Source organism: Orbicella faveolata, unplaced genomic scaffold, assembly GCF_042242905.1.
Source record: "Orbicella faveolata isolate gen_17 unplaced genomic scaffold, um_ofav_v1 contig_1, whole genome shotgun sequence".
In the NCBI taxonomy this organism is placed as follows: domain Eukaryota; kingdom Metazoa; phylum Cnidaria; class Anthozoa; order Scleractinia; family Merulinidae; genus Orbicella; species Orbicella faveolata.
In genome coordinates this window covers 33,237,501-33,259,028 of record NW_028301536.1, presented here as the reverse complement: position 1 = coordinate 33,259,028, position 21,528 = coordinate 33,237,501, and the positions used below count along the sequence as shown (strand labels likewise).

The 21,528-nt window shown below is 37.0% G+C and overlaps 3 protein-coding genes and 1 long non-coding RNA gene across 4 annotated transcripts; 2 read left to right on the top strand and 2 right to left on the bottom strand.

Moving 5' to 3' along the window:
• Positions 1-4,751: 4,751 nt before the first annotated feature.
• LOC110054106 (uncharacterized) lies at positions 4,752-7,320 on the top strand. Its single transcript, XR_002297190.2, has 2 exons — positions 4,752-4,875; positions 6,817-7,320. It is a non-coding gene; the product is annotated as an uncharacterized LOC110054106 (long non-coding RNA).
• A 4,136-nt stretch (positions 7,321-11,456) lies between these two features.
• Positions 11,457-12,625, top strand: LOC110054224 (5-hydroxytryptamine receptor 4-like). The gene has a single exon (XM_020760579.2). It carries the CDS (start codon positions 11,533-11,535, stop codon positions 12,502-12,504), a length of 972 nt encoding a protein of 323 aa, XP_020616238.2. The 5' UTR covers positions 11,457-11,532; the 3' UTR covers positions 12,505-12,625.
• A 52-nt stretch (positions 12,626-12,677) lies between these two features.
• On the bottom strand, positions 12,678-15,187 carry LOC110054149 (G protein-coupled receptor 161B-like). Its single transcript, XM_089273077.1, has one exon. The coding sequence runs from the start codon at positions 15,157-15,159 to the stop codon at positions 14,017-14,019; it is 1,143 nt and encodes a 380-aa protein (XP_089129203.1). The 5' UTR covers positions 15,160-15,187; the 3' UTR covers positions 12,678-14,016.
• Positions 15,188-19,209: 4,022 nt separating this feature from the next.
• LOC110054138 (G protein-coupled receptor 161B-like) lies at positions 19,210-20,428 on the bottom strand. The gene has a single exon (XM_020760470.2). It carries the CDS (start codon positions 20,426-20,428, stop codon positions 19,292-19,294), a length of 1,137 nt encoding a protein of 378 aa, XP_020616129.2. The 3' UTR covers positions 19,210-19,291.
• Positions 20,429-21,528: the final 1,100 nt, after the last annotated feature.

Here is a 21,528-nt window from a genome sequence, read left to right as displayed (position 1 = left end):
GCAAATAATGAGAGAAAAATATTAAGGGTAGCTTTTAAAGAAAAGTCGACCATAGATTCTACATACTATTACAGATACTATATTGTTGAGCAAAAGAATAGTTTGAGGTCACCGTAGCGTTACATGAAAAAATTATTATTATTTCACAACATATGTAAAATCACTTCTAAGAGGAACCGGCGACAAAATTCAGACGTTGGCCTTCATTTGCAAAACCAAACATTCGAAATAATATACAAAGGTCTATCATTTGTTTTTGTTTTTTGGTAAAATTTCTGACCGAAATAAAATGTGATGATTAGCTATTTGAGTTTTGGAATTTTCATGACGTTAGAGGGTACCACTTTTACGTAATCGGACGCTGCGTGTGTGTTGAACTTCAGTGACACTGTTTCAAGATAGCCTCAGGGTCAAGTGGTTTCGCTTTCCTTGCGATGAAAATAGACTTTGTTTGTGAAACGTGCTTTCGGACTCTTGAGAAGCCTTCATGAATTAGATGATTTGCGCCTAGATAACTCGAAAAAAGCACGTGACACCAATTTAAAGAATATTGCAAACATTTTGTTGAGCGTCCCAAAATGGGCAAAAGAAAACAGTATTCTCCTAATTTAAAATTTGTCTAATTTTTCAGGTAGACCCATGGATTTAACTTCTTATCAGGATTAACCCTTCTTAGTATTAGAGTGTACGATATCCCGCCATGGGTATTTTGGCTTGACTACGACTCACCATGCAATGTGGAAGTCTCATGTGCCACATGGCATGATCAAGTATATGCGAAGGTGACGTCTCGCAAAAATACTAGGTTCGATTAGATATAAATATTAGTCTAATATTGGTACCTTTCTTTTGCTTCGGTAACCGCAAAATGTGTTACAAGAGTTACATTTTTCCCCATGCATAAACGAATTGTGGGTCCTCTCGTCGATTGGCAAGGGTTTGCCTCGGGAAGTCTGTCCTAAAATAAGGAAGAACATACCCCAGAAATTTAATGCCTCACGAGGAGGAGTTATTTGCTTTGTAATCAGTCTCAATAGATGAACTCGTGCATCGTAAATGTCAATTGTTCCTTACTACATGTGGTTGAATTGGTATTAACTACATTGGGATGTCTGTTTCTATATACTAAGTGCGAGAAGGCGGAACAGAGGGAGCCTAGAACGATAACCTGAACCGACTGGTTCTTAGTTAACCAAGCCGCAGGTAGTATTGTAGGCGTTTTATTTTCAGTTGTAAACACCACTTGTTTATCTGACGAAACACTCGTCAAAGCTAGACCCTCCCAAACTCCCCTCGGAACATGATATCATGATCCTTACTCTTTCTAACCTGCATTCCGACAACCTTCACTGGTTCACGTTAATGAGAATGTCATATTCTGGAACACGGCAGAGTAAAGTAGAGAAAAAGGAAGAAGAGAGAAAAAAAACAAGACAAATCAAAACATCAACCTAAGACATTGCGGCGAAAAACCATACTGAAAAATAAAAATGCTTTGAAATTTGGAAGAAAGAAGCAAATACTCAGAATCAACATAGGTAAGGATGGAAGTCGAATAAAGAATTATATAATGAATAAATTATTTGAAGTAGGTACATAAATATTTTTGAGTTTGGGTGGTTTGTTCTCCCATTACACACTACGTGTGTCCTCTAGAAAATTGTTCTTTCTTCCATCTAAATATTATTCATTCATATACAAAGTTATTAAATTATCTCAAATTAAAATGATATTTGTAAAATTATTTATTCATATACAAGCCGGACTATTTGAAAATTTGAAAGCAAGAATTCTCAAGAGTATCATCACATGGTCTGAAATGGGCAACAGACCGCCTACCGTGTGGCATGGCACTAAATTTTTTCGGGAGTTTATTTTTGCGAATCGGTGATTTTTTGTATTTTGGGGGAAACTATTTTTCGATTGTTAAAGTCTGGTTTTTCTTTCTGGGTACTAATTTTTGGGATTTTTGGGAAGTCGCGTTTGATTGAAATTACGGCATTTTCGTATTTTTAAATTAAACTGCACACGATTGACAAGTGAAACAACACGTGAAAATGTAAAACACTGTAATTCAGTAATCAGTGTCACTATATCACTATTATACATCGTGCTCTTGTGTTGAATTGTAGATGCTCTTCTCAATGGAATACTTTTAGACGATCCTTTCCCGTAAACCTTTTTATTTCTCGGAACGTTTGGTTTCTCATTTCATCCTTTTCTTTCTAAACGAAGGGGGACGTTTCAAATAAATGACATCAAGGAGATTCTACATGTGATGTTTGTAGATATAATTTTGCCTAGTGGAGTAAATTTTTGCGGTGAGAAATTTTGCGGGAATTTTTTTTTGCGGGAACCTTTTTTTGCTGTTCGTGGAAAAAACCGCAAAAATCGCAAAAATTAGAAACCACAAAAATTCAGTGCCACACGGTAAGCTATAAAGTTTTATTGGCATACGGATTTTGTTGCCGCATATTTGCATTGCATGCTATTTCAGCCCATGGGCGTACGTGATCAGTAAACTAGGTTACACATAGTTCTTTGACAGACACTCCATGCAATGTTTGCCAGCGCACCCAACCGTCAAGAAGGCTCTGTTCTATTTGATTTCGATCCGTATTAATTTTATTATTGAGTTATGTTATACTATCTTAACTACCCTGTCTCCTCGAGGTCGACTCCTTTGCTTTGCCTTTTTCACCAACCAGCGCCGTCGAAAGAGCCAGAAATGTAGCCTTCGCGGTCATCGTAAAAGATATAAACCCGCATGTGACTTTCATTTATCAAGATATTCATGGACTATTTTCAGTTGGTTTGCACTACAAAGCTTCCCTTATTAGCGACTGAACACGCTGCAAAAATGCATATTGACCATATGCTGTCAATTCCCAGGCTGTTTCTCGATTCTTAAGAAACATGCACGTACCCACGTACTGAAATGACACATGCTTTTAAAGGGTATTTCCATATTATCGACATACTTGGTGAAATAAAAAGTGAAGTATAAAATTAAATACTGATCTTGTTGAACAGCGCGGCAGGCAAATAAAACGTTTAAAATGGCAATAAGTTAATCAAGAGACCAAAAAACAAACAAACAAACAAACAAACAAAACCGTGATCAAGAACGATCGAGGTCGTATGAATTTCAGTCAGTGTTTCATTTGCAGAAATGATCTTTTTGTCGCAAATTTTATATGCAATACATAAGAAAATAAAATAAGAAAAATCAATTAAAGCTTTACATAGAGTGAAATTATTGTTTATATATGAGGACAACGATGATATTGCAGCACACGTCAGTTTCCATAACTGATATGTGTTGCGATATTTAATCAAGTTAATTTATTTCAATTTTAATATTTGTATTTGGGTGGCCCGGCCCTTCGATATACTTTAAATAAAGCTCTAACTCGCCTTCTGTGCAAACGAATAAGTCAACTTTGCTTTTGGCCTTGGATTTTCTGGACTTTATATAGCTAATCTTACATGTTTTATGATTTCGAACGAGAATAAACGGTAGAGTAAAGTGGGGCCAATCGCAGCATGCGGGCTTATATGTAAAAAGGCATTGCGCATGCTCTGTAGGGGACGGCGGGCAAACCGATTAGAATACGCCACGTGCGGAAGCGTATTTTTCGAAAACGGAGGAAAAAAGATCTCCGTTTTCATAACCGGATACGCGTGGACGGGGCGTCATGAGTTTCCACAATATATAAATTTGGGACGTAACTACGAGCAAGGGCAATTGCGAGTTCACATGCGCTTCAAATTTAAGTTAAATTTGCTATCTTCAGTGATTTTGATCGTTGCCTGTGAGGCCCAAGTTAAGGTGTAAGTTAAATTTGAATGTTCCTCTGCCGCATCCTTATGTAGAATGTATCTGTTAACTTTTTCACGCCTCTCCGTCCTTTAATTAACACAAACAAAAGGCTTGGATTTTAGGCCATCTGACGGTTTCCTTTTAAAATGTAAAGAGATAGTCATTGATAGATGAATATCTTTCGATTGTTCAATATCATAAATCTGTATTTTTTATTTAGCCAGCAGTTGCCAACCTGTTCTCTATATGCGCTGTACATCTCGGCAATCAGTATTATTTTCATTCACGTTTAATTAAAATTCCATAAATCGATGAAGCCTTTCTCTATCAGCCAAGAGTTTACTTTTCAGTTTTGCTCTGCATATCTACGTTCTCATATTTTGTCCTGATCTACAGTTCCTTTCTGCACTTAAATTTCAAGACGAAGGGAAGATTCAGTGTTTTCCCTGCGAACGACCTACAACCTATAATTTATTTGAGCGTTTAATTTTAAAACAAATACGTATATCTTGCTACTGGCATTACTGACAAATAGTTAATTGAACAAACGAACAAACAAGAAGTGCTAGTTTAATTTACAACATTGCCAACCATTTGATCTCGTCCAGTTTTCCCGATTTGGGGGAGGTTTTAACGGAATCATTTTGATTTTAACCGTAATAGCAGCACAATATACAACCTTCAGATTTTAACAACAAAACAGATTTTAATTTCAGTGGTTATTAGTTATTTCACGGTGTGTATAGCAGGCAGCTGCTGGGTAAGAAAAGATTTCAAAAAAATGGAAAATTTAAACAATAAAACGTTTCCACATGGTGAAAACAAAGATTGGTAGCGATAAGTATAATTAATATGCTCACAAGGAAAAAAAATAAATTGTTTTTTGTTATCATATATGTGGGGGAAGTTTTCAGTAAATCTTATCTTGATGCCATTCAATCTGTCCGATAGTTTAAATACAAGCGTTTGATTCCTAGGGAAGTACTCTTGTATATACGCGTATGCTTTCTGACCAGAAAGGTTTCACGAAAGACTAGCATATCTAAACAAAGGTAAGTTTTACAAATGACATTTTCATTTATCTACTCTTCAATTTGTTTTTTGCTTTGTTAGTCAACTTGGGCACACTTTAGAACCTGCTCCTGGTAGGCCAATATAAGGATCAAATATCCGCTCTATGTTGGGCAACAAAAACTCAGTTGGTTAATTGTCATTTTAGACAGCTTGTAAGTTATTCTCTTCAAGTGCTGTTGTCAGTTACGAAATACTTCTCGCTGTTCGCTATTTGCTCCGCGTATTCCCAAATAGTTTACACAAAATACACATGTTTTACGGTACAACAACTACTAACTTGTTGACAGAATGCGTCAACCATTACAGCCTGTAAATGCTCCAGGCAGACATTTTCTTTACATTATTCCTTATACGCCGTAATTGTTTTCCATGTTAATTCAATGTTGTCATTACCATAAAATTTAATTTTTTTTCCATGCCACTGTTTTTTTATTTTTTATTTTTTGTTTGCGCTGCTATAGGGTGAGCCAGAAATTTTTTTAAAGACCGTTTTCACAGTGACATTAAAATCGTTATAAAATGGTTGTGATCACTGCAATCATCGACATATCCAACAAGCGCGAGTGGAGTAATTGATTTATTAAAAACGCCACCAAAGTATAGAGGACTAAACTAAAATAGGAAAAAAAACCCACCCCAAAAAATTACAGCAACAATTACTATATTTGTGGATCATGATATAATGGCTCATATACCACGATGGCTAAGCCAATGAAAACTCTTGAATCGCATTATTCATTGATCCAGTTTTTAATACTAATTATTATCTTTATTCAAGTTTCCGTTGCTCCTTTTTATTCAAACTTATGGTATTTCTATTTCATGATGTTTTCATGAACAACAGATCAGCTAACTTTTTAAAGGTTTGTAGAACCGTGCACTAAAATCGCTATGGGGTGGTAATAATAGAAGAAATGTGCACAAACTACAAATACGGCTCTCCTTTATAGCGAGGGTTTCACGGCTCGGGACATATGCAAGTTACAACGTCAACCGTTCAATTTCATTGTTGATAAACCAATCGGAAGCGTGAAGATGGAAGCGTGCAGGTGAAGGCGTGCAGATGGAGGCGTGCAGATGACTTCTTTCCGTATCAGCCACATTTATTTCAGTAACCACACACTATGATTTTGTGAAAGCAGAATGATAGCCTTTGAGTAGCCATACGGCTACACGAGGGCTAACAGAAGTGATGCCCATATTTCACGGAATATTTCAAAGGGCCGAAATAAGAAACTATCCCTCAAACCGTAAGTCACAACGAGAAAACCAAGGCAGCACAGCTTTTATCCACATACCGACGCACTTAAAATCACTTCAAAAATCTAAAAAGAAAAATTATATTAAGAAAACGAAAACCGTGGTAGTTCGATTCATTTATTTTTGTTTTTTATGTTTCCTTTTAATATATCTTGCTATGTAAGCCTCGTCAGTCGTCCACTGTATTGAAAATGATACTTTGTTAACGTAAAAAACCATTGAAATAGCCCACATGTTCTCTATCTTCATGTAAGTCACCAGGAGATACCCCATCTCAGTGGGAGTGCGCGGCAATTTGTGACTATCGCACGTGGAGTTGCATTCGTTCTTGGAGTTGATGAGCGATTCTTCTGCTATTCTCTTTATCCTTACGTTTTCAGATATTTGTCTTAGAATCGCATCGTTGGAATAAAAACTGAGGCAACGCTTACTTTAAATTCCTGTATTTCGTTATCATGTTTGTCCCTAAAATGTTTCTATACTGGGTTCCAGACCTCCCCGATGTAAGTCACAAACACTTTCAAAATCTAAATTATCTTTACAATGTAGAGGCATTATGTTACGATGACGGGATAAAATTATGAACAAAAGAGTCTTTAATTTTGCAAGTAATTCAGAAAACGTTTTAAATAATGGAATTTCTTTCTTTATTTTTTCAGATGAAACTATCCTCCACGCTCTCTGCAGTCATGATATTTGGGATTATTTCCCTGTCTTCCGCCAATCGGATTCCTCCCCATCAGCTGTCATGTGTGACTTATTGTGGGAACTATGAAAAGCATTGTGACCTGCAGCTGGACTGTCCCTTAGACTCGTGCGACATTGGTGATCGTGATTGCTTCTTTAATGAATGTATGACTTATTTGGGCTGCCATATCCAACGGAAAAGAGAAAAAAGTGACGCTATTGTGGAGGCAATCTGAGGATCAAAAGCTTTAGAAAAAGAAAACAATTATTTCTGAAAGTTGAACAGGTTTACTTTCGAAGGAGTATTTTTGTTGAAAGGAATAATTCAAAAAGTCTTGTTCCTTCACTTTGTATGATTCCCTCCTGTGATGTAATAGTAATATTTGTTTTGATAAATTATATATACGGATGGCTGAAATGCGGAATGATCATGCATGTTAAATAGAATAAATAAATGGATTGCAATGCACGAAAAAGCGAAGAGTTTTAGCAATATGACATCTTAACTAAACTATGCTGATTAACCGTGTTAAATAGAACAAAACTTGGCTTGCAATGCACGAAAAAGCGAAGAAGTTTAGCAATTTGACATCTTTAATACTTGCTTTCAGAAAACGGCAGAATAAGCAAAGCAGAACAGAACTGAATACATGTATAAGTGGTTTTTCTGTTGCATTGAAGAAACTTTCAAGACAGCCATAAAATTGAAAATTTACTAGCCTCCCCAAAATCTACGGGTTTCTGCTTTTACGTACCTCAGTTACAACGCCCCAAAATTTCATATCACAAAATAATGTCCTTTGCATCACCTCCGAATCATTCTTTAGTAAAAAGGAGAGCTTAGGAAAATAATGCCTCGCTCTCTTAGCCAGAGATTCTCACCTACAGGTTGTCTAAGTTAGAATGTAGAGACGGTTTGAAATGTAAACATATGATTGGCTTAAGGACGTTCGCGCTATTATTTCTGCGCATCCTTACTACGCACGCAAATTCAGTTCAGTTTCAGTTTCTGTTTCAATTTACGCCACGTCATGCATGAGAGCGCGCGCTAAGTACTAAAATAAATAATGATAGGACAGATGGCCTTTGCTATAGCTTTGCTTGGATTTAACGATCTTGGACGTTCGATGACCCTTACTTTTCTTCCCAGAAACAGATTTTATTTACAATTATCTCCACATTGTCTAAAACTGAACAGAAAAATCAATGTGGCAAGTTAAAAGAAATTTCAAGATTTCTGTCCACGGGACATCGAATCCTGACATCTGGCGGCTGCAAGGCGCGTGAAACTATGGTCATTAAATGCGAACTTGTTCTTTAAGGAACCTCCCCAGTTGACTAAATTTACTTAATAGGTAGGTAGACTTAAACAATATTTGGCAGAGTACATTTCACTTCAAAGATCTAGTTGAAATATTTTGGGGCTTACAGACACCGTGGCCTTATTTGCTAACGAAGCCCGACTTTTTCAGATTTAGGGTGTTCTTCCAGGCATGCTCTCTCCAAAACGAAGTCGGTGACCCCTCATTTTTTTCACATTTCTGACATAACTAACTCATCATCTTACAGTGGTAAAAGTCTCGGAAAAATATCAATGTTGGAAAATTTTCGCGCGAACGTCCTTAACTGAGATATGGATAATGTGTCCCAAATCATGACAAAGTTGGCCTCATGAAAACTGAAAAGTAAATATATTTCTCAGTTGATCTCATTGGGGATAGGGGTGAGGCGAAAGAGAGAGTGAAAGAGAGGGGGCAGAGATACATAGGATTGTGCTCAGCATAAGAGGGTGGCAAGGAACGATTGGAAATAGGAAATTTCCGAGTTAACTTGTGCCCCTGTTGCAAAACGATTCCTCTTGCAAAACCTTTCTTATGAAAACGAGTTTGATTTATATACATGAAAATGAACCTGCAGGGGAAAAGATTTTCATCAGACTGGTTTCACACGAAGACTCGGAAATGGCCTATTTGCGTACTCAAAAAACATTTGTAGAATCTCTCTTCTGCATCAAATAACATTATTAAATTCCTAGTGGGATTTCCGAAAGTTGGAGTGATCTAAAAAAAAGCTTGAGAGGGAACAAGGCCTATATGGGGATTATATGGGATCAATTGTACCCTTCATCCTCTCTTGATACTAAACAAATGTGTCAAAATCAATTTTAGCGTTGTTTATGAATCATAAACTTAAGATGTAAAAGCAATGATTTTACTCATGAAACGTCAGGTTTGTGGCCGCACTGTGGAATATATGGAGTGAATATTTCATTTCTCATCCATTTGTCCGAAAATTTTCCCATACATGATGTGTAGGCGCCATTTTTCAAACCTGTGCATGAAAACTTAAAGTGTGAATACAAGTTTCTCACCCTGGCCACAATCTTCAAGTTTCATTTGAAAAATCATTCAATTGATATTTGAAGGTTTCTAATTAACAAGCTAATTTCGTACTACGAAATCCTAAAATTTCCTTAAAAACTCTTTATCTCGCAATACCTTCGGCCTTGTTTCAAAATGGGGCCTTTAACTGCGAAACCTCTCGCACGGCCGAAATCGTCAAAATACAGTTCAGCTCAATAACATATATAGGCTCAATAAAATGTGACATGGGTTACACTTTTATTGTTCTGTCGATAAGCAATAGTGAAACTTTTCTTGTTCTCAGTGAACGCGAGTTTGCAACACTTGCCGAGGGAGTTAATTTGTATTAGGTTATCAATTTGGAGTTTAATTAGGAAGCATAAGTGACTTTGCTCAATTTACGATGTATGAGTGCAATTTGTAGTTTTTGAAAAATTTACGAGTTCTTATTTCGTTCAAATTGTATGAGAAAAATCATGCGATTACTTATTCTAATAACACATATGCGACGATTCCTGTCATTCTTTCGTAATTTTTGTGTTAAATTTTAGTTGTCAAGGTGCTTCGACTTTATTGGCTAAAAATTTGTCATGTCGATTCTACTTATGTACTCTCTGCAGATCTACATGAAAATCAGTCGTTTTCTTTAAATTTGAATAACTACTCGGGCTCCCGTAGGAACACCTGGGTCTTAAAATTCGGGTCGTGCTTTTTGTTTGTCAATATGAAAGGTGGCAATACTCAAAGAGACGAGTAAACAAGAACGACATTAACAAAGTCATGCTTTTTTTAATGCCTGCTCCCAAGGATTCTGGGAAAGCCCCAACAACTACTTCATGTAACACTTTTTGTCTTGGTCTCCAAGGGGTCGTAGTTCCAGGCGTTGCAAGCGGAGAGCGTGGAAATTGGGGATGAGAATTGCGACAGCTTGCAAATCGTGGGCTCGCTCTTCGAAGACAACCTAATTCGCAGAATGCTGTTTTTTTTTTTTTTTTTTTTTTAATGAAAGCTTTGGATGGAATCAGGCCTTATACACTCTTCTCATATACAAAGATGTTGAGCGTTTTCGAAACGGGTCGGTCCACGAATTTTACAGCTTGATATCTAGCGTAATTAGCAAAGTTCATGCTAGTTATCACGTGATCACAAATGAGGCATATATGAGTTCAAAATACGAAAATACTAACAAAGCTATTGCTACTGACTTAAGTTATCGACAAACTATGATGTTACGACAAACACCTCACGTGCTGAAAAATTCAAGAATCTTCCTGAACAGAACTTTGAAGGTGAGGCAAACGGCCGAATGAGCAATTGGATTACGAGGACACACAACGACGCAACTTTAATAGCAAATATCTAAGCTTAACTCTGATAATATACATCCCGAGTGATTAATTTTAAGAAACTCAGAGCAAAAGATGCTTAAACCAAAATGCCGAGATGGAGATACCAGGCTGAAACTTTAAGTCAGAACGTTACTGGCAGCACTAATATTGATTTTGAAAATGAGAAAACAGACTAAGGATGCAAGAAATGTAAAGAATTTGGAATAAAATTGTCTTTAAATCCAAACTCTAACTAAAACAGACATTATATCTGAGAAAAATTAGGATAATTAGCTCTAAAGCTTGAAAGGAAAGACTAAGGTTGGACAATGAGAAGTGCCACTTCCTCATCCGTTGATGAACAGCTGCAGAAAAATTGTCCTTTCCCACCATGCAGCCTGACATTTGTGTCGACCAATATACATGCAAATTTAGGCAATATGTATGGCTTTAAGAAACAACCTTCTAGGTTTTTCTCATGTTAATTACTTTCTCACTGATCTGCTCCTTCTCACACTGTTTTGAGATTTGCGTCAGCAAATTTCCTTTACATTTAAAAAGAGAAAAGTCATGATAGGGGCATGCCAAAATGTCGCAATTTTGTCAGAAGAATTCATGGATAATTGAATTTGAAAAAAAAGTGGATTTCCATGAACTGCAGTCCATATATTGAAAAACTTCAAAAGCTTTAACGTAGAAGATAAAAAATTCAAAACTATAAACCGGCTGTTTTCGTAAATTACTTTCTAGCATAACGCCATCATTTATCGAGCTAATTGCCGCTTTTATGTCAACACATTACACATTAACGTCTTCACATGTAGCTCAGCTTCTAAATCAAAGTTGCTGAGGCGACACGTCGTTTATTAAAATCTGCTGTGATTGAAAAATAAACAGGAACCTGTAAGATCTGCACGTTTAACTTCGATATCTTGTTCACTTGGAAAGGAGACGCTATGACTGAAAGTACAGTTCAGGATCTCCAGAATGCCACAAGATGAGTCACGATGCCACGTCAATTGTCGAATTAACAGTCCTAGCCATTATCTGCTTTGTGGCTTTGATTGCAAATGGAACTTTATTCTGGATTGTGTTGCGGAAAAAAGAACTAAGGACTATGTCAAATGTTTTTGTTCTGAATCTCGCTGCCGCCGATACGCTGGTGTCACTGGCTAGCATGCCGGTCACTTTTATAAATGTTGCATCCAACACGTGGATGTTTAGTAGCAAGGTGTGCGTTCTCTTTGGTTTTGTTACCATTGCTTCTTTTATCTCGTCCGTCAGCTCGTTAGGATTGATCGCCATCAATAGATATTTTTACGTCGTTAAATGGCAGACGTATGAAAGAACTTTCACCACACCGAGAGGCTCGCTGTGTCTGGGTTTAGTTTGGACAACCTCTCTGGCGCTGGCGTCCCCGCCTCTCCTTGGCTGGGCGGAATACCGTTTTATTCCCGGCAAGTCCTTCTGCTTTGTTTATTGGCAATCCGATGTTCACTACATGTATTTCATGATTACTACGTGTTTTTTTGGTCCACTATCGGTCATGGCCCTGTTCTATTTCAAGATATTATCATTTACAAGAAACCACAAAAGACGATTGGCCACATTCAGAAACAGAATTAATGTCACCAAAGAAACTGATCTGGCGCCACCAAACGGAGGATCTATACCTAGATTACGAATGTCGGTTGAAGAAACAAAAATAACTCACACCCTAGTCATTGTCGTGGCGTGTTTTGTCTTCTGTTGGGCTCCTTTTGCGATAACCATGATTCTTAGTGTATATTATTCACAACCCACCCCCCGGGGGGTAGATTTTGGTTCGTTGTTGGCAGGTTATGCGAATAGTATGTTCAATCCGATATTTTATGGAGTAAGAAATGCGGGATTTAGGAAAAGTTTTAACGAGTTATACTCCAAGTATTTGCCATGTCTGAAAAACAAACGAACAGTACCGCAACAATAATACATTTTACTGTCACGTTTGAGATGTTTAACTGAATCAAATAAATACCGTGTGGCACTACATCTTTTCGGGTTCTAATTTTGCGATTTTAGTCTTTCCACGATCCACAATAAAATGCTCTCGCAAAAAAAAAAAAACAAAAAAAAATTCGCAAAAATTACAAACCCCACATGTAGAATCTTGTCGATGCCATTTATTTACATTAAAACGTCTCTTTAAATAAAACGATGAAACTGCCCATGGTATACTACAGGTGTAGCTGCTAAAATGTTTGCAAAAAAGTATTTTCTGAAGGTACTATCTGCCACATTAGTATTGTGACAAGACTTAATTTTGAGCCTTGTAACAGAGTGACTGATAACTGTGTACGGTCTGATTAAATAAAAACCCGAAAATGTCATATCTCAAAAAACGCGGTTTCAATCGCGACAATCGCAAAAATTGATGCCCACCTCGAAAAACTAGTTTCTCACAATTGCAAAAATCAGTTCCAACAAAATGCAAAAAATATAGATTCCCGATCCGCAAAATTAAACTCCCGCAAACATTTCGCACCACACGGTGTCTGTGCTATCCAAAGGTGGTATACTCTGCTTGCCTGAGCTAACTGCTTCTTTTAGCCTAATAAAAAATTGTTATCTCTTTTGTAACACAAGACAGTTTTTTAATGTGTAAAATTCATAAAATGAAAGATTTACTTCTGCTTGGTACGACATCGATATGAATTACCATAGACGTATCGTAAATGTCTCACCTTGTTATCATCGTAAATAGTTAAAAACATCAGAAAAAAAGTAAGTGATAATACTGAATGCTTCAGAAACGTGCTAAACATGTAAAAAACGTTACATTAATAAATGAAATGTCAACAAACGTAACGCTTAATTTATTTGGTCATTCCTACCTTGTAAATCTTATAGCAATTAAAGTTCCTATCCTGTAGTTACATATTATCTTTTTAGGGAAAAAAAAAACATCGGGTAATGGCAACATTATTAAAGGCGAAATAGGTTTGCTCAGATCAAAAATATTTAGAACAGGGTGGAGAGAACAACTGAATTCAGTTTGAAGTGAATGGCTTTTCTGATTCAACTTATCCCCGTAGGCATTATTTGTCAGGTATATTTTTAGCTGAAGAATTACCGTGGACAAATAAAGATTAAGCTAAACTAAACTAACTAACTAAACTAAACTAAACTAAACTTAATTTATGATTATTATCACAACGATAATACATTATTATATTGACCTATTTTGCTCATAAATATTTAACAATTCTTCGCCTCAGGCTCAGTGAACATTGGTGAATATTCACCGAGACGAATTTTAGTATAATTTTCAAAGGTGAATATCAAGGACTACAAAATAACAGACTGAAACATAAAACACAGACGCAAAATGTCTACAGAATCTTACAGGGGACGGTATCATATCTGCTGAAACAGGTACAAGCTTCAAATAGTAAGAAATATTATTAGTTAATGTTTCAAGATTCTAAACTTTTAAACCATTTCAGCTGATCGACTGAAATTCTTTTAATCGTGGAAATTTGGCTTCAAGATGCAATGATTTCAGTTCTATCGGTTGATTTTGTTCGCGGCTAACACGTGGGACGTTAGGTGTCTCTTGGGTCTCTAGGGTATCTCCTTCACAAACAGCTGCAGAGCTCACAGGAAAACTGTTAGGAACATCAACTCTGTCTTTTTCTAAGCAAGAAGTATAGAAGCCAACCAGTTCTCTCCTAAAAGCTTGAGTTCTTATTCCATACACAACTGGGTTGCACATACTGTTCGCGTAACCTAGCAGTAACGTGCTGATGTCAACTATTCTTGGTAGCGGGCGTGAATAGTACACGTCAAAAAACATAGTAATGGCAAATGGGGCCCAACAAGCCATGAAGCAAGCGACGACAATCATCAAAGTGTTCGTTATCTTTACTTCTTCTTGAGTCATCCGTAAACGCTTTCTGTTTTGCTCATAAACATTAGTATTATTTTCTTGCTTTCTTTGTGTCTCCTGTTGTAATAATCCATCATCTCGGTGACGATTAACACGCTGTTTTGCTTCTCTAGTGAATTTCAAAATATTATAATACGACAGGCACATAATACTTAGAGGTCCGAAAAAACATATTATCAGCATGAAATACATGTAATATACATCAGAAGGCCAGGATACAAAACAGTAAGATTTGCCAGGTATATAACGATATTCAGCCCAGCCAAACAGCGGAGGGATGGATAATAACAAAGATATCAACCACACGGTTCCCGCGAATAGCACCGATCTTCTAGGTGTGAAGAGGGAAGGGTAGACTTTCCATTGCACCACGTAATAATATCTGTTGATAGCTATCATGGCTAGCCACATGACCGACGAAACAAACGACAGCATTGTAGTGAATCCCAGAAGGTTGCAGGCTCTATCTCCAAATATCCACCGTTGTTCTACAATGGTGACCACAGTAATTGGCATGTTTAACACTGACACGAGCAAATCAGCGAAGGCAAGGTTGAGAAGAAAACCGTTCGAGATGGTGCGAAGGGGCCTTTTTCTTGTGATGATGAAAAACAGAGTCATATTGCCCAGAATCGAAGCTGTGCAAATAATAACAAGTAAGGTGGATTCGATTACTGAACTTGAGGTTAGCGACATTTTGAAACGATCCTTTGCGTGCAGTGACTAAAAGGCCACTTTAAATTCAAATTTGTTTTTGTTTTGCAGGTGGTATAATAATGAGGATAAGTCAGGCTGACGTTTTTATTAATGTTAATGTCGTTTTTCCTAAGGAACGTAACAGCACAGGGAGTTACTAAATGGAAAGTATTCTTTTCATTTCCGAGTTCCAAATGTACCGGTGCACAAATAAGACAACTTTGGTTACTTGCGATTATTGCATTAATCCTCTTGTGCTGACTCAGTCGATTATTTCCGCTTTCGGAAATAAAATTGTCACTTTCAGATCGAGAAAGAGCCATAAAGGTTGTCCATTCAACATAGAATATAAATCTTTAAATATATGTTTAAGGTACTGATTTATCATTTTGAAGTGCATATACACTGGGAAATCATTCTCTTTTTGTGGTGCAAGGTAAAATCAACTTCACGACAGCACCTGCTGGGGTAAAACTGCCTAGTTAGTGGAACTGATCGTGATATTCCTTAGTTAATAGTGAAAATAAAATTACTTGGCGATGCAGAGGGTACGAAAGAAACTATAACTGTGGAATAACAACTTAACCGAGTGGTACAAAGGCGGCAGATGCTTGCTACTTTTATAATTTTTTCGTGACAAGATTGCAACAAATTCAAACGTCTTTGTTTTTGGACAAAGACCAACTGTCACCTTCAAATTCAGAACTCTGAAGTCAGGCTAAATTAACCCTATTGACATCAAAATTGATTTCTTTCCAGAGTAAACATTTCAAAAAGAGAAACAAAAAGAGAATTCCCTGTAAAAATTAAATAAAACTTGATTAATATATGTCAGACTGTGTATTCAGGAAACCTTATACAGTAGAAAGCAGATGTTACCATTTACGCGATTTTGCATACACAACTCAAATTCAGAGCAATTACAAACATGCTTCAATATATTAATAAAGCCATCTTTTTGAAAACCAAGAAGACGTCTTGCCGTGGCCAAATCGCTATCATAAATTATACCATTTTATAATATGGATAGGACCCTGTGCGCGCTCTGATTGGTCAAAAACCCATGTTTATCAGAGTATAAAACATAGAAAAAGCGTGTTTTATTGTTTTTCGCCACATTACCTCTATATCATAAAGCAAATGAAGAAGCTTAAGCAGCGTATTACACAGTCTGTGATAAAACACTCCGAACATTTGAGAACACTCCAAAATGTAGAAAACACTCGCCTGCTGCTCGTATTTTCTACATTTCCCTCGTGTTCTCAAATGCCCCTCGTGTTTTATCACGATGTAAAACACGGCTTAGGCTTTTTTATTTGTTAAATATCTCTTAGTTAGTACACGCGCTGTGATTGGTCAATTTAGCGGGCCGCATTCTCCTGTTCGGCCCGCTAAAATTTAAAGTTGGTTTTGTTGCCAAACTGTTTCGTGACTTATCGCCAAGTGTTTTATCGCAAGTAAAAGGTTAAAACTTTCTTTTACTCTAAATTGAGTATTCGAGCGTGCTAACGACTTAAAAACGAATTCAAATTGACTCGTTTTGCTTTCGAGGTGCGTCAGAAATTTGAAGCCTTCGATTTATGGCCCGCGCGCTTCGCGCTTGGGCCATAAATCGAAGGGGAAAAAAATCGATCTGTAAATTGCTGTACGGACCTCGAACTCGGTTAGTAAGAGGTATGCATAATTTTCAGCTTTAGTTAGTCTAGACAAGATGACAAGAGAAGCTTGATATCAACCGATGTCAAAGGCAGAGAATCATGATTATTGAATCTCCCCGACGTTGAAAATAGCCATGAATATCAATCAATCAATCTTATTTAAAACACGAAATCTTGCAATAAAAATGGTCTTCCTACTAGGAGTCATGTAAAAAAATTACAAAGAATAAATTAACTATATTAACAGGAATGCATTAACTAACATGCATTACATTAACTAACGAACTAATTAACTAGCCTACAATAAAAACCTATGTAATGAAACTTTCTCTAATTTATAGTGTACTAAAAATAATCTTTCCCATTCAGTGAGGTTATTCCTCAGAATGGCATTACGCATCCCTACTGCGCACGATTTTCGCGTCATTAGCGCGCGCTCGCGAGAACGTGGATATACACAACATATATAAAATGGGGGCTCTTTCTAAACGGCATGCTTGACTTCGCCCACAAGAGATCTGGGTACGAGATTAAACAACATATACAAAATGGGGGCTTTTTCTAAATGGCTTGGCTTGCAAGAGACAAATCATCTTTTTTCGCGGAAGCGAGTACCAGGACCTAAAGATTTTTTTATTTAGTTTGAAAGCAGCGATAAAAGTTAATATGTGCCCTCGAGAACACTATGTACTTGGAACATATTGAATCCCTATCGACTAAATATGTATGTCTTTATCATGAAACGTACATCAAATTGCTCCTTAACATTGATGCAATAGCTGGTTTTCACATGACATCACCAAAATTTGAACTACAAAACTATTGATATTCCTGAGATTTTACTTAAATGATGTATAAGAGCAGCTGAAAACTAATATTCATACAAATTTTCGCTCCAAATGGTTCTTGATTTTGTGATACACTACGCTTGAATTTCTAAGCCTTTGCGTTACGCGGCATTTACTTGACGGCCTAGAGAGCTGTCATGATGGTTAAAAAAGTGACTTATTTCGGGGAACTTGGCTATCTGAACAGTTCATGTCTTAGAAAAAGTATTATTTTAATGTTTTAGAGTTCCTCGTGGGATAAATTCACGGTTTTGTAGCAAAACTCAGTGACAGATGTTTTTGTTGGTTTCCGACCGCCATGTTGGTGCCCATACGGTTCGTCCCCATACAAATCTCTAAAAATTTGGGTAAAAAATTTCTTCCCATATCTCGCATAATAAAAATTTCTGTGACCAGAATTTTGGCGAGAGTCTTTGCATATTTACCTTCTTTCATTTCCCAGATTCTGGACTTAATCTATCGACCTGTTTTGATTTTTATTTTGATCTATTTTGAATTGCGTGACACTGAAAACCAGCAATACACTCAGTGTTGTATTTCTCGATTAAAGTTCGCCCTATATATTTTTCTGTTCTCACAAAGCGTAAAGTGAGTGGTTCAAATATAAACGTTTCTAAAAGCAGATGATTTAAGGAATTATGGGGTTTATTGAAGCCGGTCTTCCTGTTCCTAAACGAATACCTGGAGCCCCCTTTTTTCTTTCAAAATTTAAGTTCTCTTGATATAAGCTGCCATGCAACAGGCAAACTTTGAGTGAAAATCTCTCATAATGGCGGTTTTTTTTTTCGGGGAATGACCTTGAACAGTTTTAAACTAGGCCGGTGTCTGATTTCCGAGGGAGTCTTGTTCCTCAGAACAGATCCTCTGTAGAGCAGGCTACCTTTTGCATATTCCGTTCTTGGTCTGGGGACATAGCAATTTATCTCAGAAATTCTAAGATTGTGTGCGTTTACATTTGAGGTGTTGAAATCCGCCTCAGGTGGGATGAGGAAAGATTATTATGGATTTCATACATAATCATAGCCAGTTGTTTAAATCTTTTGTTTTCCACCACTACCACTAATTAGCCGACAAAGTAGCCCAAGGTTTTAAGTCAATCACTGCAAAACAAAAGCAATGCAAATGCGACTGATTACTTTCCATACTCAACTGAAAATTAAACCGCTCTATGTTTACAGACACCTTACAAAATTCTTATTCTAAAATAATGCTATTGTCCAAACAGAGCAGATGTCCTGTTGATGGCCGTGGATTATTCATGCAATAAATAAAAACTTTTGTATACATGTATCCTTTGACACTAAAACTAAGTTAGCTTTTCTAAGATGAAAGAATCTACGGGCCTAATGATTTTAAAACGTAATATCTAAAGGGCTTCGGTTTGGAGAAATTGCAATGTCGGTCAACAAGAATCAATATTTCGCTCGCTTTCGCTTTACTAAAAAGTTAGTAAACTGGGAAACGTCAGATCCAATGACAATATTAATTGCCATAGTTGGAAACCACCTTAAAAGAAATTAAAACTTGTTTTCCATAGTGAAAGTACAAGTGGAAAAATTTGTTCGTTGTTTTCTCTCAGCGATCATACCTACCACTGATATACGGAGAAATTTTTTAATTCACTTCCTAAGCTATTCGAGCGCTTTCCGAATCCTGAAAATCAGACTTTGATTTGGAGGTATCAGCTTTCTTAAGAGATGTTTTTACTAAATCTCCTGACATTTCCACCACTTCTGGATCTTGCGTACGCGTGGTACTCCTGTGAACTGAAGATCGTACTTCAGCAGATACTCTACGAGATCTTAGACACTTGGAACCACAGCCAGCGTAAAGACGAAACATTTCTCTTCTGAAAGCCTGATTCCTGATCCCATACACCAGAGGGTTGCACATACTGTTAGCATAACCTAACAACAAGGTGCCGATATCAACTGACCGCGGTAGCGAGAACGGGGAGTAAACATCTATAAACATAGTAATTGCAAATGGCGTCCAACAAGCCAAGAATCCAGCAACAACTATCAGTAAGGTGTTGGTGACTTTTACTTCATCCTGGGTCATGTTGAAAAGCGTTCTTCTTCTCTTTTTAAGACGAATAGCATTCCCTTGAGCAGTCTCTGTACCTTCTTGGTATTTTTTCTTTGTACTATGTCGATTCAAAGACCGCTTCACTTCCCTTGTAAATTTTAGAATGTTAAAATATGATACAAATACTACAGATAGAGGTCCGAAAAAACATATCGTTAACATAAAATACATGTAATACACGTCAGAAGACCAGGATACAAAACAGTACGATTTGCCAGGAATATAACGATATTCAGCCCAGCCAAACAGCGGAGGGATGGATAACAACACACACATTAACCATACAATTCCCACAAACAGCACCGATCTTCTAGGTGTAAAGATGGAGTGGTACGATTTCCACCGCACCACGTAAAAATATCTGTTGATTGCTATCATAGCAAGTGACATTACGGATGAAACAAACGACAGCATTGTAGTGAATCCCAAGAGCTTACAGGCTCTGTCTCCAAATATCCAGCGCTGCTTGACAATGGTGACCACAGTTATTGGCATGTTTAACACTGACACGAGCAAATCAGCGAAGGCAAGGTTGAGAAGAAAGCCATTAGCGATGGTGCGAAGGGTCTTTCTCCTTGTGAGAATCACAAACAATGTGATATTTCCAAAAATAGAAACTGCACAGATGATAACGAGAATAAAGGCTTCGATGATTGCACTTGTTTTTGCCATCATTTTGAAGCACACATAAGCGGCAGCGTGTTGATCACCGAAAAAAATGCTTTGCGTGTTTTCAAAAAGGAAACAACATTTTTCTTTTTACAAAACACGTTTTGACATTCCTATATCATCTTCAGTGGCAAATATTCGACGGTTGTACATTTGAATTTTCACTGTATAAATGATTACGTTAAAGAATTACGCCATGAGATTTACGTCAACAATTCGAATATTGGAACACACAAAAGACCCCCGCGCGCGCCAACAGTAGTTGAATCAGACATATGTTCGAGGCCACAGCTGGCACAACCAGGCGAGAATGAGCATGATTCTAGATTCCGCCGCCTCGAGTTTTCTAGTTAAGATAAAAGAGGCGCTGTATATTAAATGAGAAATTCCAACTCTGAACCAGCAGCTGAGGCACTTAGATTTGTCTCCTCCTATTTAATTCGTTTTCATTTTTTGCTTACTTTATTTTATTTTTTTATGCGTCTGTCCTCATATTGATAATAAATTGCGTCATAACATTGTCAAAGTGGCTGTGGAACCACTAGCTGGAGGCGAGTGGTTCCGCAGTAAACTTGGACAATGTTATGACGAAATTTATGATCATCAATAAGAGGACAGACACATAAAAAAACTGATGTCAATTTGTTTTTTAACAATTACAAGACCCCAAAATGGTCAAATGCCGGGAATAAATGAGTGAGTAAGTGAATTTTATTCAAAATGACGTGAACAGTTTCAATAGCTTTTCTCGCTTTTTGATTGGCTACTTAAAAAAGTCCATAATATCTCATTGGTTAAAAGTTGACAGTTTGACAGCTGAAAGTTGAACTTGAAAGCTTGCATAAATTAAAATTTTATCCATCCGTACTCTTATTGATGATAAAAATGAGCCAATCAGCGCGCGAGAAATTAGACACTTATTGCAATAAACCACTTTGCGTTCAAAGTATCGCTTCTTTTCCAGCCTTTCGATGAAAATCCTAGTTTTAACACGGTTTTGGCCTTATAGAATTAACGATATAATTTCCACAGAAATTAGCGTTTGGAGTGGAAAACTTTGGGTTTTGATGTCTTAACAGATCGACAAGGACCTGCACTTGCAGGTA

Excerpts from the sequence above, each read along its gene's own strand:
- LOC110054224 (XM_020760579.2), top strand. The coding sequence starts at position 11,533 with ATGAGTCACGATGCCACGTCAATTGTCGAATTAACAGTCCTAGCCATT.
- LOC110054149 (XM_089273077.1), bottom strand. The coding sequence starts at position 15,159 with ATGTCGCTAACCTCAAGTTCAGTAATCGAATCCACCTTACTTGTTATT.
- LOC110054138 (XM_020760470.2), bottom strand. The coding sequence starts at position 20,428 with ATGATGGCAAAAACAAGTGCAATCATCGAAGCCTTTATTCTCGTTATC.